The sequence below is a fragment of the Diorhabda carinulata genome, chromosome 6, assembly GCF_026250575.1.
Source record: "Diorhabda carinulata isolate Delta chromosome 6, icDioCari1.1, whole genome shotgun sequence".
NCBI lineage: Eukaryota > Metazoa > Arthropoda > Insecta > Coleoptera > Chrysomelidae > Diorhabda > Diorhabda carinulata.
This window is the reverse complement of record NC_079465.1, coordinates 23,383,468-23,404,558: the sequence shown is the minus strand read 5'-3', so window position 1 is coordinate 23,404,558 and position 21,091 is coordinate 23,383,468. Positions and strand designations below refer to the sequence as shown.

At 34.3% G+C, this 21,091-nt stretch overlaps 2 protein-coding genes across 3 annotated transcripts; one reads left to right on the top strand and one right to left on the bottom strand.

Annotated features, from left to right (window-relative positions):
- Nucleotides 1–171: 171 nt before the first annotated feature.
- LOC130895218 (protein hobbit) lies at nt 172–20,122 on the bottom strand. The gene is made up of 34 exons (XM_057802406.1): nt 19,958–20,122; nt 19,776–19,902; nt 19,532–19,723; nt 19,200–19,472; nt 18,979–19,140; nt 18,680–18,916; nt 18,277–18,622; nt 17,908–18,187; nt 17,700–17,836; nt 17,077–17,514; nt 16,659–17,023; nt 16,479–16,601; nt 15,290–15,469; nt 14,990–15,233; nt 10,003–10,167; nt 9,737–9,937; nt 9,480–9,673; nt 9,173–9,412; nt 9,005–9,110; nt 8,762–8,949; nt 6,365–6,526; nt 6,170–6,289; nt 5,814–6,027; nt 5,511–5,720; nt 4,988–5,136; nt 4,735–4,932; nt 4,406–4,681; nt 4,114–4,343; nt 3,915–4,062; nt 3,402–3,495; nt 3,133–3,320; nt 2,850–3,062; nt 1,277–1,381; nt 172–426 (listed from the first exon to the last, which is right to left on the bottom strand). Exons 1-34 carry the CDS (start codon nt 20,014–20,016, stop codon nt 376–378), a joined length of 6,615 nt encoding a protein of 2,204 aa, XP_057658389.1. The 5' UTR covers nt 20,017–20,122; the 3' UTR covers nt 172–375.
- On the top strand, nt 11,373–14,961 carry LOC130895219 (ATP-dependent RNA helicase ddx46-like). 2 transcript variants are annotated; one of them, XR_009059448.1, is made up of 2 exons: nt 11,373–11,575; nt 14,759–14,961. XR_009059448.1 is itself a non-coding variant. In XM_057802407.1 (2 exons), exons 1-2 carry the CDS (start codon nt 11,459–11,461, stop codon nt 12,841–12,843), a joined length of 495 nt encoding a protein of 164 aa, XP_057658390.1. In that variant the 5' UTR covers nt 11,379–11,458; the 3' UTR covers nt 12,844–13,621. The 2 variants fall into 2 exon arrangements, 1 of the variants encoding a protein (XP_057658390.1); XM_057802407.1 differs by lacking the exon at nt 14,759–14,961 and adding an exon at nt 12,466–13,621 and having other exon boundaries at nt 11,379–11,575.
- Nucleotides 20,123–21,091: the final 969 nt, after the last annotated feature.

Genomic DNA, 21,091 nt, shown 5'->3' with positions numbered 1-21,091 from the left:
ATGCAGCATTGTACGTTCCTCTTCTGTATAATGGGTCAATTTCTAATCTCTATTAAAGCTGTAGAAATTACCGAGTGTACTTGTTTAATCACCATTGAAGCTTCAGTATACCCTTTATACGATTTTAGTTTAAAATTTTAATGGGTCAGGTCAAAAAATTTTCAAAACCCATTTCGAATAAGTAAAATATTTATTAAAGTGCATAAACAAATTTCTATATTCACAAATATGATAATTTACAATTGGTAATAAACCATAAAATTAATATTTATGTAAATATAAATATTATATAAATAAACAAACACACCGATATTTTTTTTAAACAATACTGATACAATTATATTATTATCACCCCTAATCCAAATCACAGTTTTATCATTTGTTAAATCGGAACACTCCCTTTCTGATGCTTCTATTTTCGGGAGCCTGAAATAAAAAAAAAATCAAAATATACAAACAAAAGCGTATACGAGGTGTTATCAAAAAGTTTAACAAAGAAATTGTTCTAGCAGCACATATTTCGAATAGTATTTCTTGTACCCTTACAAATTTGAATTTATTCTAGCTATTATATCTGCTTTAGTATAATATATCTGTCATATTGAAAGATTCGGATTTTTTTTTGTATAAAGTTTGGTATATGACCCAAAGATAGAAAATCTGTGGCAAGATACAGTTTTTTCGATTTTGAGGTCCTGTACATGAAAAATGTTTCAATATAAAGTTAAAAATTGGTAGAACTTTCTTAAATTTGAGAAGATTTGAAAAAATAATGCAGAGGATGGTCGGAAAGTTGAGTCTCAAAAATAATTTTTTTGAAATGTCAAAATTAAAATTTCTTTTTTGCTGCCAGAAATATCCGAAATACCATTAGATTTTTTCATAAGAAACAACAAAAAGACAAATTTCGGAATGGCAGTAAATAATATTACCAGCACTTTTCCATATACATGGTATACCCTATATTAAAATTTCTTATTTATTATATCTTTTGGTATGTTTATGTTTTCAAATGTTCTTGATTTTATTTCTCTTCTGATTTAAAATTAATTTTTTTTAACAATTTTTGATAAAAAAATTGACGTTTCGTTTTTATCAAAATATTTAATAGACACGTTTTAGTATACAGAGTGTGACGTTTGTTTTTCTTAAACTACATCAACTAGTAGTCTATCATTCAACAGAATTCAAATAACATTTGAAAGTTCAATTTTCCAATTTAAATGTATTCAAAAAAATTGTTATTTATTTATTAAAATCATATTTAACAACTTACGTGTCTAGTTCCGAACAATATTCTCGCTTTATCTTCTTCTTGAGGAGTCGTACTTTCATCAGCGAAAGCTGTATTTCTTTTTATCTGCAACTTCTGTCTAATTGCCTAAAATAACAAAAAAATCACAACAGTTCTAATGAACACACTGTTTACACTACCACTTCACCATTACACTGTCTAGTATTAGTGTTTCGATAACCAAGTTTAACTGCAGTTTTCGATAGCCAAGTTATCGTCTTCAGAGACTGAAGGTAAACTCAGTTTAGTCTCTGAAGATGATAACTTGGTTATCGAAGACTGAAGGTAAGCACAGTTTAGTCTCTGAAGATGATAACAACTTGGTTATCGAAGACTGAAGGTAAGCACAGTTTAGTCTCTGAAGATGATAACTTGGTTATCGAAGACTGAAGGTAAGCACAGTTTAGTCTCTGAAGATGATAACTTGGTTATCGAAGACTGAAGGTAAGCACAGTTTAGTCTCTGAAGATGATAACTTGGTTATCGAAGACTGAAGGTAAGCACAGTTTAGTCTCTGAAGATGATAACTTGGTTATCGAAGACTGAAGGTAAGCACAGTTTAGTCTCTGAAGATGATAACAACTTGGTTATCGAAGACTGAAGGTAAGCACAGTTTAGTCTCTGAAGATGATAACAACTTGGTTATCGAAGACTGAAGGTAAGCACAGTTTAGTCTCTGAAGATGATAACAACTTGGTTATCGAAGACTGAAGGTAAGCACAGTTTAGTCTCTGAAGATGATAACAACTTGGTTATCGAAGACTGAAGGTAAGCACAGTTTAGTCTCTGAAGATGATAACAACTTGGTTATCGAAGACTGAAGGTAAGCACAGTTTAGTCTCTGAAGATGATAACAACTTGGTTATCGAAGACTGAAGGTAAGCACAGTTTAGTCTCTGAAGATGATAACAACTTGGTTATCGAAGACTGAAGGTAAGCACAGTTTAGTCTCTGAAGATGATAACTTGGTTATCGAAGACTGAAGGTAAGCACAGTTTAGTCTCTGAAGATGATAACTTGGTTATCGAAGACTGAAGGTAAGCACAGTTTAGTCTCTGAAGATGATAACAACTTGGTTATCGAAGACTGAAGGTAAGCACAGTTTAGTCTCTGAAGATGATAACTTGGTTATCGAAGACTGAAGGTAAGCACAGTTTAGTCTCTGAAGATGATAACTTGGTTATCGAAGACTGAAGGTAAGCACAGTTTAGTCTCTGAAGATGATAACAACTTGGTTATCGAAGACTGAAGGTAAGCACAGTTTAGTCTCTGAAGATGATAACAACTTGGTTATCGAAGACTGAAGGTAAGCACAGTTTAGTCTCTGAAGATGATAACTTGGTTATCGAAGACTGAAGGTAAGCACAGTTTAGTCTCTGAAGATGATAACAACTTGGTAATCGAAACGCTAATATCAGACAATGTAATGGTGAGTATTGGTGTCCTAGTGGTATACAGTGTGTTTAGTGTATAGTTGTAGTCGATTTTTCGGTATATTATGGAAAGAATCTTACAGGGATTATAATGAAAAATTAAAAAAAAAAAAGGTTTTTACCTGGGACAAAATGACTTTTTTACTATCGTTCCTTATGGCCATAAGTAAATCCAACCAAGTCCAGGTCATATTGTGATATTCCAGTGTCGGTATTATCAATGAATATTCTCTCAAATCTTCCAGATTTTTTTCTTTCGATCCCTTGTAACTAACCCTTACAGGTACTTCGGGAATTTTAATGTACACGAACAATTTGTTTTTTTCGGCCCTTTCCTGCAGCAGTAAAAAAAATTGAAATTATTTATCGTTTATTCTATATTATTTACAACGGGCGTGTAATAACCTTCATTTTTTCTACGTCGTCGATGTGTACGTAAAAATTCGATTCTCGATTTTTTCTATATTTAGTTTTCTTTCCTTTTTGTTCGCTTTCTCCGTCCTCGCTGGTTCTGTCGTTGAAATCGTTGTGTTCGCTTTCCCTTTCAGGGAAACAGAACTTCATCATCGTAATATAAAATTTTTTGGTCAACCCTCGAAAAAAAAAAAATTCTCGTATCATTAGATTTAAATTAAAGCTCAAAATCAATATACGAGGGTTAGATGAAAATTTACCTATAGTTAATGGAACTAGATTTATTTCGAATATCTCTTTCACAGAAATTCCTCCAACCGGCGGTTTTTCTCTACAAAATATCCTCAATACTTTCTAAAAACGAAATTATTTTATTAATTAAAAAATAAAAGACGTTCTAAACAGAGATTCTTAAACGGATTTGAAATCATAGATCACTTTGAGTTTGACAAAGACTCGACAGGATATCATCGTAAGTTTGGTTAGTTTAGAACCTACCAAAGATGAATGTCCTTGGAAAAGCTAATCAGGACCTTTATTTAACTGCAAGTCTCGCCTATAGGTAAAAATCACATCGATCACGTGGCCTGTAGTTTATTTTCTCTCGAAGGATACCATATAATAACATGCAGATTGCGTCTTAGATCTTAGTGTCCATTTTGTTTTCGGTACACTTTGGACGTTTTTGGGGGGGGGGGTTATCATATTTCCGTAAAGGGCGTTTTTTATATTCAAAAACACAAAAATAAAATGAGAAAATAACGTTTGCTGACCTTATGTTCGATCGGCATATCGAATTGAATTTCAGTCGGACAAATAACCTCCTTATAAATTTCGTTCGGTAATAAATTTGTCATCCTCAAGTAACCCAATTCCATCAAGTGTTCCACGGAATCGTCGCTTTTCGAATTTTTCGTGTACCTATAGAAACAAATCAAAATATTTTAAACGAAATATTCGATTTTAGCTTACAAAAAATTGCTCAACACCAAGTCCGCTATACCGATCTGACCGTCCGCTTCGGTCAATCTCCATTGGGCGTGTTTGAAGCAGATTTCGTTGGCTCTAACGACCGTCAACGGTTTATCGCTTCTGGTGGTCGCTAATCTGGAATTCGCCAATAATTGCGTTTCCTTGAAACACGATAACATCATATCCAGTTCTTCGCTTTGAGCGTTCAATTGATTTTTACAATCGTACATCTGAATTTAAAAAAAAAATAAATAAATAAAATTCCGATCGATTTTTATCGAAAATAATTTACCAATCTTTCTAATCTATCCGATTCCTGTCGCAATTCGATATCATCCGGGCTCTCCTCCAAAGCTTTATTCACCAAATAAGTTTCCTTCTCCAATCTCCTCAATTTACTCTGAGTACTTCTCACTAAAGTCTGTTGGTTCTGAATCGGTTTCCTCTGATCTTCCACCGTATGTAATTGGAGTTTGAACCGCATCCTCGCCAATTTCTCCAGAGCTTCTTTTCTGTGCGGTTCGACGTAAAGCAACAGATTGTTTACAATGTCCAACAACATCGCGTACTAAAACAAATTCGGCGTATTATCAAATATCAATGACCGGATTATTTATTTACTTGTAAAGAATTCGTGCAAACGTCGAGATCGTAATGCATCAACGTAAAAGCGTCCGCGGTCGATTGTCTATTTTCCCACGGTCCGACTTCCTCTTGCGGCGGCGACGGAATTTCCCCGATTCCTTCGGGATCTACGCTTATGTCGCCGTAATCGGCGTAAAAAAATTCGCATTTGCATCTCGATACTATTCGTTGCAGCTACGACGAAATTATATATTAAAATTTGAACAAAATCGGTGGTTTTTTAAATTACTTGTCTCGACGAACTAGGTCCGACGGTATCGCTGACAACGGCCCCAACGGAAACGCCGCTACCCACTAAATTCGGTACTTGAGACGGTTCCGAAATTTCCGCAGATTCCTTTTCTTGGATGTTATCGACAGTTAACCACATTATGTTTTCTGGAAATTGGGAATTTTTTTAGAATTTTGTAGAAAAAAAAAGAGTTAGACTCTTGATTCCCGAAGAGATTCAGGTATATCACCAGGGGTCTTCTGGAGACTCGATGAAGATCCATAATTTTAAACGGGGCTTTTTCGAAAACTAGCTTCAGCAGGTCCACCGGATCCAGCAACATTTTGAAACAGAAAAGTTCGAGAACTAATGGTGTATAAACTTGACTGGCGACGAACTTTCAGGACGGCCAAAAACTAGCGAAATCATCGAAAAAGTACTAGAAAACTAGCGGAGTGTCGCTGGTGCATGGAGAAAGACGAAACTGCACCCGACGTCATCTGCGAGTTACTTTATTTGAATAACAAAAAAATTGACGTACCATCGGCCGTGTCGTTTTCTCCAGCGTTGACTGTCGCGTAGTACTGCATGCATTCCAAAGTTCCCACCCAAGTAGTTTTCGATACCAAGGTCCTGTCCTTCCAAGCCGGTCTATGGATCCTCTGTACAATTTCAGCTTTGGCGGCGCTCAATATTACGTAACCTTTGGTTTCGCAACCTTTTAATAATACCTGGGCGTTAACGAGAGCGACTAAAAAATAATACAACGAATCGGATTTAAATTTCCAACAACTCGACGTCTAACAACGCCATCTATAATTAATATACGGATACGTCAACTTACTTTGCCAATTTTTGTGTAGGACGTCGTCTTCCTGGCAAGCTTGCAACCCTTGCAGATGTTGTTGTCTGGATATCGAAGACAGATCGTCGCTGTAGACGACGGAATTGTTATCGGCTTCGGCTATCAATTGTTGCAGCATATTGGCCGCGTGACCCGATTGTACCTTACTTATCGAAGAGGGAGTATCTTGTACCGATGTTCCCGATTGAATCGCCTATTCAAATGTATCAAAAAAAATGTTTTTTAAACAACGTTTCCGTAGAAAAAATCAAGTAAATGTTCGCGCGTCGACCAAACTTTCGATTAACATATTAGAACAGAACTTGTTTCACGGTCTATATCAACGGACGACTTACTTGTATCGAAGCATTCGGGGGAGTACTCGACGGATCCGTATTTCTTCTTTTTAACGGCGTTGTCGCGTTGTCCTTTCGGAATCCTTTCAAAGCGTCGGTTGACAAATTCTTCTTCATTCTCTATTATATTACAAAAAAAAATCATAATAATACGATATTTTTTTAACGTTATTTACGCTAATTTTTTCTTCTTACCATCGTTTTCATAAAAGTATCGAATAAAGCGAACGCCACGTTTCTGTTACTTTTAGTCCACGCTCCTCTCAAATCGTAAACGACTAATCGGTGCGTGGGAACGTCTTTGTTTCTTTCGTGATTCGGCAAAACCGTTTCTCTACCGTACGATACTTTCGCCACCTAAATAACGCGTTTAAATCAATTAATGGTCAAATACAACCAAATTTTAAGAAAAACAAATTCTCTTGGAGATAACTCCCTTCGTAATTAAACGTTTCAGCTCCGTGGAATTGAAATGGGAAGATATGACTTTGTGTGTTTATTCCGAGAGCCGTTAGGACGTTGAAAAATGCTGAAAGAGCGAGTATTTTCCAAATAAAAAAAAACCAGATACGAGTAGATAAACAATTGTTAACTGATAGCAGATCCGTCGTGAAACTTGAGAACCAAAAAAAAGGTTAGGTTAGGTGCAATTTCCACGCATATAAAATTTTTCGGTTTCCCTTTTCGCATATCGATCTCGTATCTACATTCTCATTCTAAAAATCTTTTTGTTGTTAAATTCCTTCGAGCTCCGAGTCCCAAAATTCCCGTTTCCAAAACTAGTCCAAAGTAATGAAATTCCTCTCATTAAGGGATTAATCCCGAAATTCTTCGTCACCACCCACAACATAACAGCTATTACTCCGAATGCTTACCCCTATATACGAGGGAGTACCCAAAAGTAATCGGAATAGCATTGCCATTGCCATGGCTATTGTAGTACTGGTTTCTGCCGCTAGGGCCACGTTCTGTTCGTCACTAGTGTTGTTTCATTGCTGCTTCGTTTTTTTTTATGATGGCAAATTTAAGTGAAGAACGTGCCGCTCTGAAATTTTGTTTTCTACTCGCTAAAAACGCTGCTGAAACTGTTTTAATGATGAAAACTGCTTACGAAGATGATGCTATGTGGAAAACTCAAATGTATGAGTGGTTTTCTCGATTTAAAAATTGCGATTGAGGACAAACCTCGCTCTGGACGTCCATCAACTACCCGATTCGATGAAAATCCTGAAAGAATTCGAGAACTGGTGCTCAAAGACCGTCGTCAGACAATTGATCAACTGTCTTAAATCAGTGGAATATCTTGAAGCTCGGTTCAGCGAATTTTAACATAAGATTTAGGAATGAAACGCGTTGCGGCCAAATTTGTTTCTCGGACTCTGACTTACAATCCAAAAGAACGTCGAGTGCAGCTTGGGACTGATCCAGATTTTCTTTCAAAGGTAATTACTGGTGATGAATCGTGGTGCTATGGTTACGACCCAGAGTCAAAACAACAATCAAGCCACTGGAAAACACCATCGTCACCCCGTCCAAAAAAATATCGTCAAGTCAAGTCAAACATGAAAACAATGTTGATTTGTTTCTTTGATGTGAAAGGAGTTGTTTACATGGAGTTTGTTTCCCTAGGTCAGACTGTCAATCAAATCAAAGTTAAGAAGATTGCGCAAGATTGTGTTTGTCAAAAAAGACCCGATTTGTGGCAAACAGGTGACTGGTTCTTCCACCATAACAACGCACATACACACTCAGTCACCCCTGTTAACCAGTTTTTGGTTAAAAATAACTGCCCCACGCACTTTACTCACCTGACCTGGCTCTGTGCGACTTTTTCTTGTTTCCACGCATGAAAAGGGGCATGAAAGGACGGCGATTTGAAAACATTGACGACATCAAAAAAATAACGAGACAGGAGCTTGCAGCCATCTCTAAAGATGAGTTCAAACAATATTTCGAAAAGTGGAAGCTACCTCTGGGACAAATTTATTACTTGTAATGGAGAGTATTTTGAAGGGGATAAGGTTGTTTTGTAAATATATAGCATTTAAAAAATAATTCCTGTTATTTTTGGGTACCCCCTCGTACTTTCATTTTTTTGCCGGGATTACTAATTAGTAAAATTCGTCGCGGTACATCAATTTTTTGACCGAAATTCTCCAATACTTTTTGCAATATTTCGAATAAAAACACATGAAATATAATTTAATTTATTTGTTTCTTTCAATAATTGGCGTGAAGATTTGGTGATATTCATAATGAACACACTGTTTATATTACACCAACACTCACAATCACACTGTCTGATATTAGCGTTTCGATAACCAAATTATCGTCTTCAGAGACTAAACTGAGTTTATCTTCAGTCTCTGAAGACGATAATTTGGTTATCGAAACGCTAATATCAGACAGTGTGATTGTGAGTGTTGGTGTAGTATAAACAGTGTGTTCATTACGAGAAAACTTAATAATGAAGCGATCGAAAAAATTACTTTTCATAAATTTATCGAAATATAAAATTAAATAATAAAAATGAGGTTTTCGGCGTTATAGTTTTCGAGATACGGGGAGTTATTTGTATTTTTGACGACTTACCGATAGGCAATAACATTTTTCGACTGGTTGTCGAGGAGACGGCACTTCGACGTCCATTTCGTCCTGCAAAGCGCTCTTTAACCAAATTTCGAAATCGTTCAATTCCGAATTCATATAAACTACCGACCATTCCGCTTTCGGTCGATGTTTCAAACCGTCATCAATCGCAACCAAAGATAAACTATGTTCTAAAAGAAGAGGAAGAAAAAAATACGTAGAAATATTTTGATTCGTATATTTTACCCGCACTAGACGACAACCGACCGCCGAATAATTCGCAACCCCTTTGCATAGCGAACGACATCCAATAACAAACTTGAAATTTATGCAAACCCATGAGTAGATGAACCTAAACAACAATCGAATCAAACAAATAATTAAAAATTACAAAAAACAAACAAACAATTAAACCTTTTTGTAATGTCTGCTAAGTTGAATTTTTCTCGGTCTCAAATTATTAAATATCCGACCCCGTTTAGTCGGTCTCGTAACGCCGGATAAAATCAATTTCAAACTTTCGATCCATTTCAAAGTACTACCGTACAATAATAAAATCGGACAACTGTTGGGTTCGTTTTTCACCGGTCTCGTTTCTAAAATTATACTGAGGTTGACGTTTTGCGATCGAAACGCTCGAAACGAATCGTGAACCTGAAATAAAAAAAATATTCGCCCTCGTAATCTACGCCATCTATTATTAAATTTATTAAATACCTACTTGGTTACTGGAATATTCCGGTATTTTATCAGGGGCGCATTGTACGACGCTGTGATGGTCGTTGGGATCGCCGAGACACACCCATTGTATGCCCAATATCAATTTCAAATTGGGTAGTTTTAATAATTGAACGTCGTCGTATTTCGAAGCGGTTCTAACGTAAACGTTTAAATCTCCTTTATATACGAATTTTGCTGAAATTATCGAAAAATAAACAAAAATTTTTCGATACTTTCTCGAAATTAAATTATTTTTACCGTTCGTCCAATCCATTACGACTTTTTCCCACGTCAACGCCATTTCCTCGGTGGTATTGTAAGGATCGAGAGAACCGTGTAATAACACGGTTAATTGTTGTACGACCATCGTAAGTCTTCCGTGTAATAAAAGTCTCATTTTATCCCAAAACGATAATGGGGGTGACGGGTCTCTGGACGGCGCCGATATTTGATTAAAATCTATCGAAACGAAACGATGTTTTCAACAACCAAAAAATCTTTCCTATACACATATTTTCACTTACTCAAATTACATTGCGCGATTACTGGTTCCCAACAAGGCCCGAAAGCGTAACTAAACGATTCGATTTCGCAATTGAAATCGTGATAATATTTCAATGGAAGCATCCCCCTTTCGATTATATAAGGTTCGAACGGTTCCCCCAATTCCACGGCCACTGTTCTTATTGCTGAAAAAAAACACCCCGTTCGGAATCACAATTAAAAAAACACAACGTTAGTTTAACATTTTCGATATCCTACAATCCATTTATCCAAGTCCTAGATATCAATAATCGGAATATTTAATATTCGATTCGAACTCGATTTATGAAATAAACGAAAGATTTTATTTTGGGGAAAATCGTCTCTTCGGTTAGCTATCGATCTGTTGATTTATTTCGAATTTGGTTGGAGGTTTCGTCATCGTCGATGTAGAAGAGAAAGTGAGTAGGTGACAAGATGTATCCCCGGGAGAACACGCGTATCCATCGATGACGATCGGGAAGGATCGTTCGTTAAGCAATCCACCAATCCAGGAGATTTTCGGTTAACAAAAACCATATTGAGACGATTATTTCGATAACAATATTCATAATTTTGGCTGGACGTGAAGCTCTTCAGCACATAGGACTTTAAATAGACCCAATTTTCATCACCAAAGTCCGATGTCCTTTCACTTGAACCCTTGGATTTCGTTAGGCAAGTTGCGGAATTTGCCCAGGCACTGTAATGCCCATGAAAGTCTTAGAAGGCCGTGTCCGGTTAAAGGCATTTGTTGCCCGGGCACCCAAACGAACTGGGACCTTACAGCCATCATTTATCATATTTTGAAGGACTCTTTTGTTCCTGTGGCGTCGATTCGAGTAAATAACAATATTAATAGTTTTCTTCTAACGATTGTTGTTGAAAATAAACGTGAAACGTGACGGGAATCAAAAATTCGAATTTCTGTTTATCGAAATACAAATTTAACATATGAGTCACACCCGGTAGTAATTGTCGATGGATTGTTATCGTTATCCTAATAGTTGTAGCGTTGAATAAAATATAACAATGAAACATTAACAAAAGCCTAAATGGGCGAACGGGTAATTATTGAGACATGAGAGGAAATCGCGCTGATATTTTAATATTTATCAGAATCGGAATCGACAAAATCACCTTCGTAATAATAATTACATCTTCAATATTGACCCAATTTTATATATAAACCGAATATACATCACCGAGTATTTCGTCAATTTTTATCTAATTTTTGTTAGTATTGGTAATAAAAATCAGATTTTCGAGAATCAAATCGGGAATCTACGTGAAGCCTACTCTGTCTTCTGAGCCTGAAAATTTTTCATAAATGTAGACCACACAAAATAACTAGAAGGTCGCCGGAAAAAAATCTACTAACCGATGACACTGATGACTTATTGTTTCAGTATAAATGATTAGTCGTAGCGGAACAGATCGTATATCTTCTGTATCTTGATGATGATGATGATGATGATGATTTCGAAATTTTTTTTTGTCTTTTTGATCATTTTGGTCGTCGGACTCGATTGTCTCGTCGAATGTCAACAGATATTTGGCGCAAGTATCGGCAGGGTGAGTTTTATTATTTAATTGTTAATAAATGTTGTAGCTAACAATTTTCGTTAAATAAATCCCGATTAAAAGTATACCCTGTAGATTATTGTATGGGAAAATCGTAAAAATAAAGACCGAAATTCGAAAACATTTACGTAACCTCATAAATAAACAAAGTTAATGATTTGGTTTTATAGATTTTCGAGAATTTGAAAGTTTTCCGATTGATTAATTTTTATTGAAACACTCTTTAAATATATCCGCGAAACAACGGAATAGATTAAATATTTTAACGAATGACGGACTTGTTTGAAAAAATTCCCGAAAATTAATTATAAAGACAAATGATAGTTTATTATGAACGGGAATTTTCCAAAAATCGATTCCAAAAAGCGGATCCCTCACAATCAGATACATACAGCGAAAGTTGTGTGGAAAAACATCGACAACTCGGTGGTATTGAGGTCCTAATACATCCAACATTTAGTCCGGATTTTGCATCGCCAGATTATTATTTATTCATATCTGTAAATTTTTCCATTGGGAAAAATTTGAATCATAAGGAAATGTTGAAAATGACTTTCTTTTACAAATCGACATTATTTTTGGTACATCCTTTATACAAAATCGTTTCCAAAGTTTAGTCATTTTGAAAGTTTTGCCACTATTTGATTTTACAAAAATAAATATTAAGACAGGGCTGTACTAAGTGAAATATATAAAAATTTGGACTTTTTGTTATTTAACAATAAACGCGATTATTTGTTATTAACTGTTAACTAATTATAAATTAACAGCATGTGTATTGAAATAGGTAAGTATTTACCAACAATTATTATTATTATTATCAATTTTTTTATTATATATGTATATATCTATTATTTTTTGTTTATTCAATTTTTTTGTAGTCTTATTCGGGTTATTCCCCGAATACGTATCAATATAGATATGATCGAATTCCCCAGGGATACAATAACAATCGCTGGCAATGGCCGCAAAGTTTTAACAGTAACAACAACGAATGGCAATGGCCGCGAACTTATAATAACAACAACAATCAATGGCAATGGCCGCAGGGTTACAACAATCAGTGGCCTCAAAATCAATGGCAACAATTTCCATCGAATCAATGGGGACAGAATCAATGGAATCCGAATCAATGGCCGCAACCTCCACAATTCACCCCACAATTTCCCAACATCCCGAATATCCAAAAACCGTTATTGGGAAATTTATTGGATATTATTAAGAAACCTCAACAATTGATTCCCAAGAAAAACCCCTAAACTTTCCCTTTGATTTAATTTCACGATAGGTATCGTTAATTTTAATAAAAATTTCGTTAAAAGATAATTGATTATCCAAAATAAAATCGTCAATCAACTTAGTTCCGAGGTAATCAGTTTGAATTTTAATAAAAACTTTACTATTCTATTTCAATCTCACTCTACATTGAATATTAGAATCAAAATCGTAAAACTATCAAAACAAGACGATAATTTATTAAATAAGGAATAAAGTCGAATTATTTTTTACCCTTATATGTCCTTTAAAACCCGTGTTTTAAACGACGAAAAAAAAAAAGAATCACGTAGAAATAAATCTGGTAATTTGATAGGAACAACGCAAATTTATTGTGACGTATTATTGAAATTTATAATGGAGATTTGTTGGTTAACGATTTTTTTTTCAATGCTGTATATATTAGAAATATTTTAATTGTCAATTTGACAAAAAATTCACTTTAAAACCATACGTATCGATTTTGTAATATTTTACAAAATCAAACGCAGTTATTTGGAAATTGAATTTATTATTTTTGAAATTTTTGAACAAACCTTGTATAAACAGTTATTTCCTCGACCGATATAAATGAATATAAAACTAGATTTCAAACAACATAATTTAAAAATAAAAATTGTTAATTATATTGTTTTTAAATTTTGTGAATGCACCTCGTATAAACAGTTCAGCTACAAATTTTTGAATTTTTGCTCCAACCAAAATTAAAAACGGGTATATCTTCAACAAATCCCGAATTACTCTTTCAAAAAAAAAAAAGAATTAGTGCCATATTTCCACACTGCTATTTTTGAAAAAAAAAATAACTGCCCAGAATATTAGAAATAATAAATCCAATTCAATAATAACCATACAATTAGTAAAAAAAAAGAATTATAAAATAAATTAACTTTAATTATTTTATTAAAATGTTTTATTTCTCCTTATACTGAATGTCCCAAATAATCATGATTATCTCGTTTTATTATTTTATTTAGGTTTCTATTAAAAATATTAAAATAAACTTTATATTTCCTCATCCATATTTTTATATACGAGGTCTGGTTATTAAATAACGAGACTGGTTACTTTCCATACGTTTTTTCCATTAATAGAAGCAGTCTTCTTTGGTGAGCGCCTTTAGGGTCCCTTTCAAAGGAGATTTTATCTTCGGAAACAAAAAAAAGTCGCACGGTGCCAAATCTGGTGAATACGGCGGGTGTCGCAGCACAGATAGCGCGTTATGGACAGGTACGTTGTCGTGGTACAAAATCGGGCCGTTTTTTACAAACTCGTTCTCGCAGTGTTGCCAAAACTGACAAATAGTAAGTCTGGTTGACAGTCTGACCCTCTGGAACCGATTCAGTTATCACGATATCGTTAATGTAGAAAAAAAAAAAAACGATCAACATTACCTTGAATTTTAATTTGCTCTATCGAGCATCAGTAGCTTACACCACTCAAAAACACTCGCACGAGATAGGTAATTGTCCCCGTAGGCCTCTTGCAACGATTTATAGCACTCAGTCCGAGTTTTTTTCAATTTAACGAGAAATTTGAGATTAATACGCCCTCTAGGCGCGCAGTTTCGTTATTTAATAACCAGACCTCGTAGTAGCGATGTTAAATAGATAATTTATTGGGTTACGAAAGATTCTTCTTTCACGTGTGTCACTTATTCTTTATTCATATGATTGGGACTGTTTTGATTGGGAAAAAGATCAATTTTGGAAAATTTTCGTTTTATTACAATATCATTTTATTATACGGGATATAAATAGATTTAAAATAGGATCCCAATGATTTGTTGAACCAATTGAATTATTATAATAAAAAGTACTAATTGCGGGAATCGATAAATGGATTCAACGATATCGAAAACGCTAAACTAATTTCCGAATGTAATAATTTGATTTGTAGGGTCATCGGGGAATAAGTAAATCGACTCAATTATCATTAACGGAGGATATGATGAGCGGCATTCTCGATTATATAATGGACGCAATCGGATTCTTTTCGGATATGTTCGAATTCATAGGAGGCATATTCCAAGGATAGATTTAAAAAAAATATAATTTGTAATGCGAACAATTTCGATTCGATTAAAAACGATTAGAAATGAACGAATATGAGATTGATTTGGTTACTTACCCCGTTTAGGGGCCACCTGTTCGGCACCTACCAACTGTCCGCATATATAACATTTTTTTATATTCATCAGAGGTTGAGGAAAATCTCTCAATAAAAATTTCCATTCGGCGCATCTGAAAGATACGACGCGACACCACAACGTCGAAAATTCCATTTGTTCTTCGGGCCAGGGGGTTTCGTGATCGATTTCCCTCATTGTCCTTATCACGTTTTCCCTACCGAAAATCGTCGGATCCGCTAGAACCTTTCAAACAATTTCAATTCATATCCCAATTAATCGATTCGTTTTTTCGTATTTACCAATATTTCGACGTTGGTCATACTCCAAGCGAACAATCTTGTCCTTTGGGGCGCCGCCGCTTTGTACATTAATTTCGATCTCTGTACGTAAATTTCCGCGTTTTTCTTTTTCAAAGTCGCGTATAATTCTTCGACTTTACCGGCCGGCATGTGCAGATGGGTCTTCAATAAATCGGCAATCTTCAAATTAATAAAACAAATAAATAAAAATACTCAAAATTTGATGCTTGAATAAAAAATTGATATTTCTCAAAAGCACTACCGGAAAATTTAGATTTTCCATATAATTCTTTTTTGGGAAAGATGATATGATGAAGGAACACAAAATCAAACAGCGAATAGAAGAAATAAGGAAAATAATTGAGCAGAAAAAAGTTAGAAAACGGGAAAACGATTTAGAGAAAATTCAACAGATAATGGGAGGATGTAGAAAAAGGAAATGAGAAGAATAAAAGGTGAAGGGAAACATAAAAGCCAAGAATTTTTCAGAAAACAGAACAAAGAGGACAATAGATGAAAACAGGAAAGAAGAATTTGGAGAAAAACTTTTCGAAATAAAATCATAGAAGCAGAAATGATGAAAAATTCAGGACACAGAAGAAGGGGATGGTTTTTGAAGAGAAAACAGTTGGGAGATTTAATAATGAAAAGGCAAAGAAAAGACAATCAGGGATAATGGAGAAAAAGACACAAAATAGAACAATAGCAGTGGAAATCGACAAGATAGGAAACGAACTAATTTATATAATATATTATATATTATTATATTATATATTATTTATATAAATAAATGAAAAAAATAGAAGGAAAACACAGGAAAACTTGGTTAGAACAAGTAGCACAAGAGTGAAAGAAAATGGAAAAATAGATAAAATGAGATTGTAAGCGAAAACCCCAATACCTTGGCTCTCAAAACGACATAGAGACTCATTAAGAAGAAAATCGATTATTAATTTAAAAAAAGAAAATATTCAGTTGTTTCCTTTTGACCGTTAAAATCAATTTTAAACTAAGAAAAATAAGTTACATATTAAGGTAAGTTCAGTTCAATTATTATTATTCGTAACCTACGGCATCATAATGTTCTACCCTGTATACATTAAATAAGACAAAATCAAAATAATATCGATGAAATAAGAAGAAGAAAATTAAATCGAAGCGATCAAAAAATGTAAAATTGGAATTTTACCTTATCCTTGAGCATTTTTTGTCTTTTCAAACTTTCGTTAAATTCGTCTTCTAAAAGTTCGAAATTATCGCGCAATTTAACCTCGAACGGATCGTCGCTCATTTCGAATAAAAATTCCTTAACCTAAAACGAAAAAAATAAATATAATCAATTTAAAAAAAAAAATATCTATTTACTTACGGTAATCAATAAATCACTTGGTAGGGAACCGTCCGGTTTATCCTTCTTCAACCGGTGCACAATTTTCAACCACTTAAAAACGGATACGAACCGATTCTGAAAAGCTTCCGCGAAATTGTGTTCGTAGGGGAAAACCGCTTTGAAAAGATCGATGGAAATGCCCCACGTTTTATTAAAAGCCATCGAGAAACTTTCCACGTCGCATCTTTCGGCTTCGATAAGCGGATGACTTTCGATCGGATGGAAATTTATTCCCTGTATAACGAAAATATCCGCATTATCGATAGATATGGTTACGGAGGTGTTTAAATGAATTTCCGGATGTTTATTAGAATCTAGTAATTTTCTCGTTAATATCAATTCGTCTGAAATAAAAAATTTGTTATTACTGACGACTCACCCTGTATAATAATCTTACCTAAAGAAATTTTGGCGTTATGTTCCAGACTGATGTCGATGTGGAATTCGAATTTTCCGAATATATTCAAATTATTTATATATTTATCTTTACCGTTATCGAAACTAACAACTCCCAACTCCTCTTTTACTCCAATCCAAAAATCCTTGGCGTCTCTGATGAAAAGTAAGGTTTTCATGTGAAAATTCGTCGACCAATATATAACGACAGTATCCAGAAAAGTGATAGTAGTTTCTCGAATATCGTCGTCGTTTTCCCGAATTTCCAAACAAGTTGTTTTAATAAAAGCCTTGTAATTCGAAATATCTTCGGTTCTAATACAAGTGTAACAATCGCCGGTATTGTTTACGCTAAATAATTTCAACTCTTCGAATTTTACGTTTGTGTTTGAAGGTGATTTTTCGACTCCTATCGTATTTAATCTCGTCACAAAATATTCTACAAAAAAAATCAAATTTGAATATTACGTTGGAAAGTCTGGAACGTTTCGATAACTAAATTATCATCCTCAGACACCTTGGATATGGAAACGTTTGTTAGATGGTGTAATTTTGTGAATATCGGTGTAGTGGTAGCGAAAATAGTGTGTTCAATACGAATATAATATAAAAAAGTAGATTTACCTCTATTTTGAGATTGCAGAAAAAAATTAAAATGTGTGACTGTGATGTGAAGCCAAAATTTTAAATTTTCATTTTCTTTTTGTCCCTTTATAGGTGATGGGAATTTAACATTTAATTTTCCGTATTCATTGAAACATCTAGAAATTTTTAAACATCCATATATTGTTTATATTAAAAATTATTATTAATCAATAACGAAAAAATTCACCTCAACGCCATCAATACATAATCTGCCAAATCTAAAGACCATTCCAATTGCACAATGTCCAACAAAGATTCCATTTTTATCTCTTGCCGTTGGGCGCTGCTAAATTTAATTATACCCATACCCAAATATAAAGGAGTGCCCCAAATGTGCATCACTTTGGATACGTTCATATTTTGGTTCGATTCTTTGAATGACCACCACATTGATTCTACTAAAAATTCTACTGTCCAATGACGGTCTTGTAAAATGAGATTCGGTAAATAGGATTTAAAACAACCTCCTAAAAAATATATTCGTATGAGTATCTTCTATAATACAGTGTGAGTCGTAACTGTTTTTACTAAAATATCAATTGATATATCGAATTACCTCTTTTTTCTTGTGACTGATCTAATAATAATCTGATTTTATTAAATCCTATAGACGAATTTTGATCCTTTATTCTAATTACAGCCAAAACTTGGGAAAGTTCCGCGCAAAAATTAATACTCAATTTTTCAATAATCTTTTCCAAAAAAGTCCTTTTCTTTATCGCTATTCTCATTTCCTTATTGTCGATTTCCTTATTACCATTACTTTTATTAAGCTTAAGTGGTGGAAACTTGGATTCGCTTTCCGGAAAATTAGTACACACCCATTTGTGGATTATATTATGATCGTAGGTAAGAAGCAAACTATTTTGTTGTAGATATATATTTAATATATAACGTTTCAACTAAACGAGAAAACAAATATGATAATACGGGAATGGAAATAAAGTGACACAAATTACCTTTGCATCTATATTAAATTGTTTCAATTCCAAAATTTTCTCTTTGCTGTTATTGAGCAGCAAATCCACCAAATAGAAATTGAAGAGCATAGAAGAATTATCGTTCAAAGTATTCTTTTCCTCTGCAAATACCGAACGATAATTGAGAGCTAAAGATTTGAGAGAGGAATTGTATTCTATTTGCCCGTTATATTTAACCCCAGTCAAACTAGTGTCGTCAATGTAGAGTGAACAATTCTAAAGCAAAAACATTTATAATTTAATAAAAAAAAAACGTTAAAGAAAAGATTTTTTTATACCTTTGGTATTATAGGACATAACCTCTGGAAAATATCATCGTCTTTACCGTAATTATCACATACAACATAAACATTTTCATCATCGTTATTAGGATTTCGAGCTATTGTGTAGAAAGCTCCATTAATCACCGCACTACTTTGAGACATTTTAATATGCAATTTCTAAAATAATGTTATCCTTATTCAACTATTACAATTTTTTGGACTAAAAATAATTTCACCTCGACAGAAAATGGACCTTGAGCTAGTAGGATGGTTTCTAAAGATATACCGAAACTGAACTCTGCTAATCTGGCTTCTTTTACTTGCTGTTCGGCGTGTCTCAGTACTTTTACCTCTGCTTCTGTCAAGTTTAACGTGACCAATAAAGATTTTGCGTTTTTCAAAATACTACCGTCTAAGTGTAATTCACTGGCCGTAGCGTGTACTAGATATCCGGGTGATTCGGAACGAAGTAATATTGCAGAAATATTATAAACATGGACAGCCATAAACTTGAACATTTCATATAAATTTTGTCTACTCATTAAATTATTATTATTATTAAACTTACTTGTGCAAAACTATTGATAAAATGCGGTACTTGTTTCTCCCTAAAATCTATTATACTTTCTGAAGTAACCGAAGTATCCACAATTTTCGAACTTAAATCTTTATTAATTCTGACGTCTCTCACCACTAAGGTAACTAATTTTGTTAAATCCGAATTTAAAAAACTACTTTTGATACCGATTTCGTCTATGTGCTGCAAATAAAACATTCGAATATGTGTGTTTAGAAATGTACGCTTTTCTTACGATCGTAAATCCATTTTTTGTCAAGTGTATATCACATAATTTCAAATAAGGCAATCCTATCCTACCGATTTTAATAGACACATCATATTTTTTCTCGAAATGCCAGGAAATAATCATCGGTAGTATCCTAAAATAAATAAGGAGTATGGATCGCAACAAATTAATCGTATAAAAATATTTACCACGATAAAGTAAAAAATAAAAGACAAAGTACGATAAAAAATAGCCAAAATCCCCCCATGTCGAATCACACTAATTAAATTAAATTATTATTCTTAAATATACATTTTACAAAAATTCGAATTGTAACCTATTGTTTTGAATATTTTGACAACTAAAAATTTTCTGACAGCTGTCCGAATTGACAATAGAGGTACGTTCGGTAGTGTTAGTAAGAGCAATTTTTCCAATACACTTTATTGCATATTTCAACATTTTTTTACACTTTATCCAAAAAACGTAACAAATGTATGTTTTATGTATTTGTAGATATATCTAGGATAATAAAAAAGAAGAATTCATTTCTGTCAAATCAATTCAATCATCGCAAAAACCCAAACCAATCACCCAAAATACCCAAAAACCCCAAGCACCAACTCAAACTTAGCTCCCCAGAATCCCCCAACAACCCCAAACCGTCGCCCAACAACAATCCCGCACCTCCACACAAAATCCTTCACTCCAGACACTCAATTTGAGGAATCTTCCTCAAAAATACACTTCCCAGAGGGAGCTTTACAATCTCCTCAATACGCGAGAGCTATTGAGGGGACAAATGAGCTTTCTCAAAGCTAATCCCAATGGAACCGCCCTCCTCAAAATTCCTTTCACGTTTCATCACGAAACGTTGGCAAGAAAAATCAGTTACGCCATGGGTGACGAGAAAATCGTTGTCATCCCAATGAACTCTTCCTAACGCGTCCAAAGACCCCCATCCAAAACCAGAAAAACCACCTTCTCTCTGGTTTACAAGAATGTAGACCAATCCTATACCGACGAAGAATTCCTACAGATCCTTTCGACACTCAAATTCTCCGTTCTGAAATCTTGGAGGATCATTGCCAGGTCTACAAATAAACCTACCTCCATGTTTCGGATAATAACAGATTCAGAAACAGCCTACCATCACGCCCTCACCAAGGGCATAAATTTCGGTGGATCTCACCCCGCCTTCCACCCCCGTTGTTCGAAAAGGATGGAAACACCCAAAGCCCCCCAGGAAACTGCCCTAGTCACCCTGGAAAAACCTCAAACCCCGTAAGACCTCTCTGCAGACACCAAAATCCTAATTGAAATCCTGGCAACCACAATAATGA

Bases quoted from the DNA above. Each gene is read 5' to 3' on its own strand.
- LOC130895219 (XM_057802407.1), top strand. From the start codon at position 11,459: ATGATGATGATGATGATGATGATTTCGAAATTTTTTTTTGTCTTTTTG. The intron at 11,576-12,465 runs GTGAGTTTTATT...ATTTTTTTGTAG, and splicing joins TTGGCGCAAGTATCGGCAGG to TCTTATTCGGGTTATTCCCC.
- LOC130895218 (XM_057802406.1), bottom strand. From the start codon at position 20,016: ATGGGGGGATTTTGGCTATTTTTTATCGTACTTTGTCTTTTATTTTTT. The intron at 15,470-16,478 runs GTAAAATTCCAA...ATTAATTTGAAG, and splicing joins AAAAAATGCTCAAGGATAAG to ATTGCCGATTTATTGAAGAC. The intron at 4,682-4,734 runs GTAAATAAATAA...AATTTGTTTTAG, and splicing joins TTTGCACGAATTCTTTACAA to TACGCGATGTTGTTGGACAT.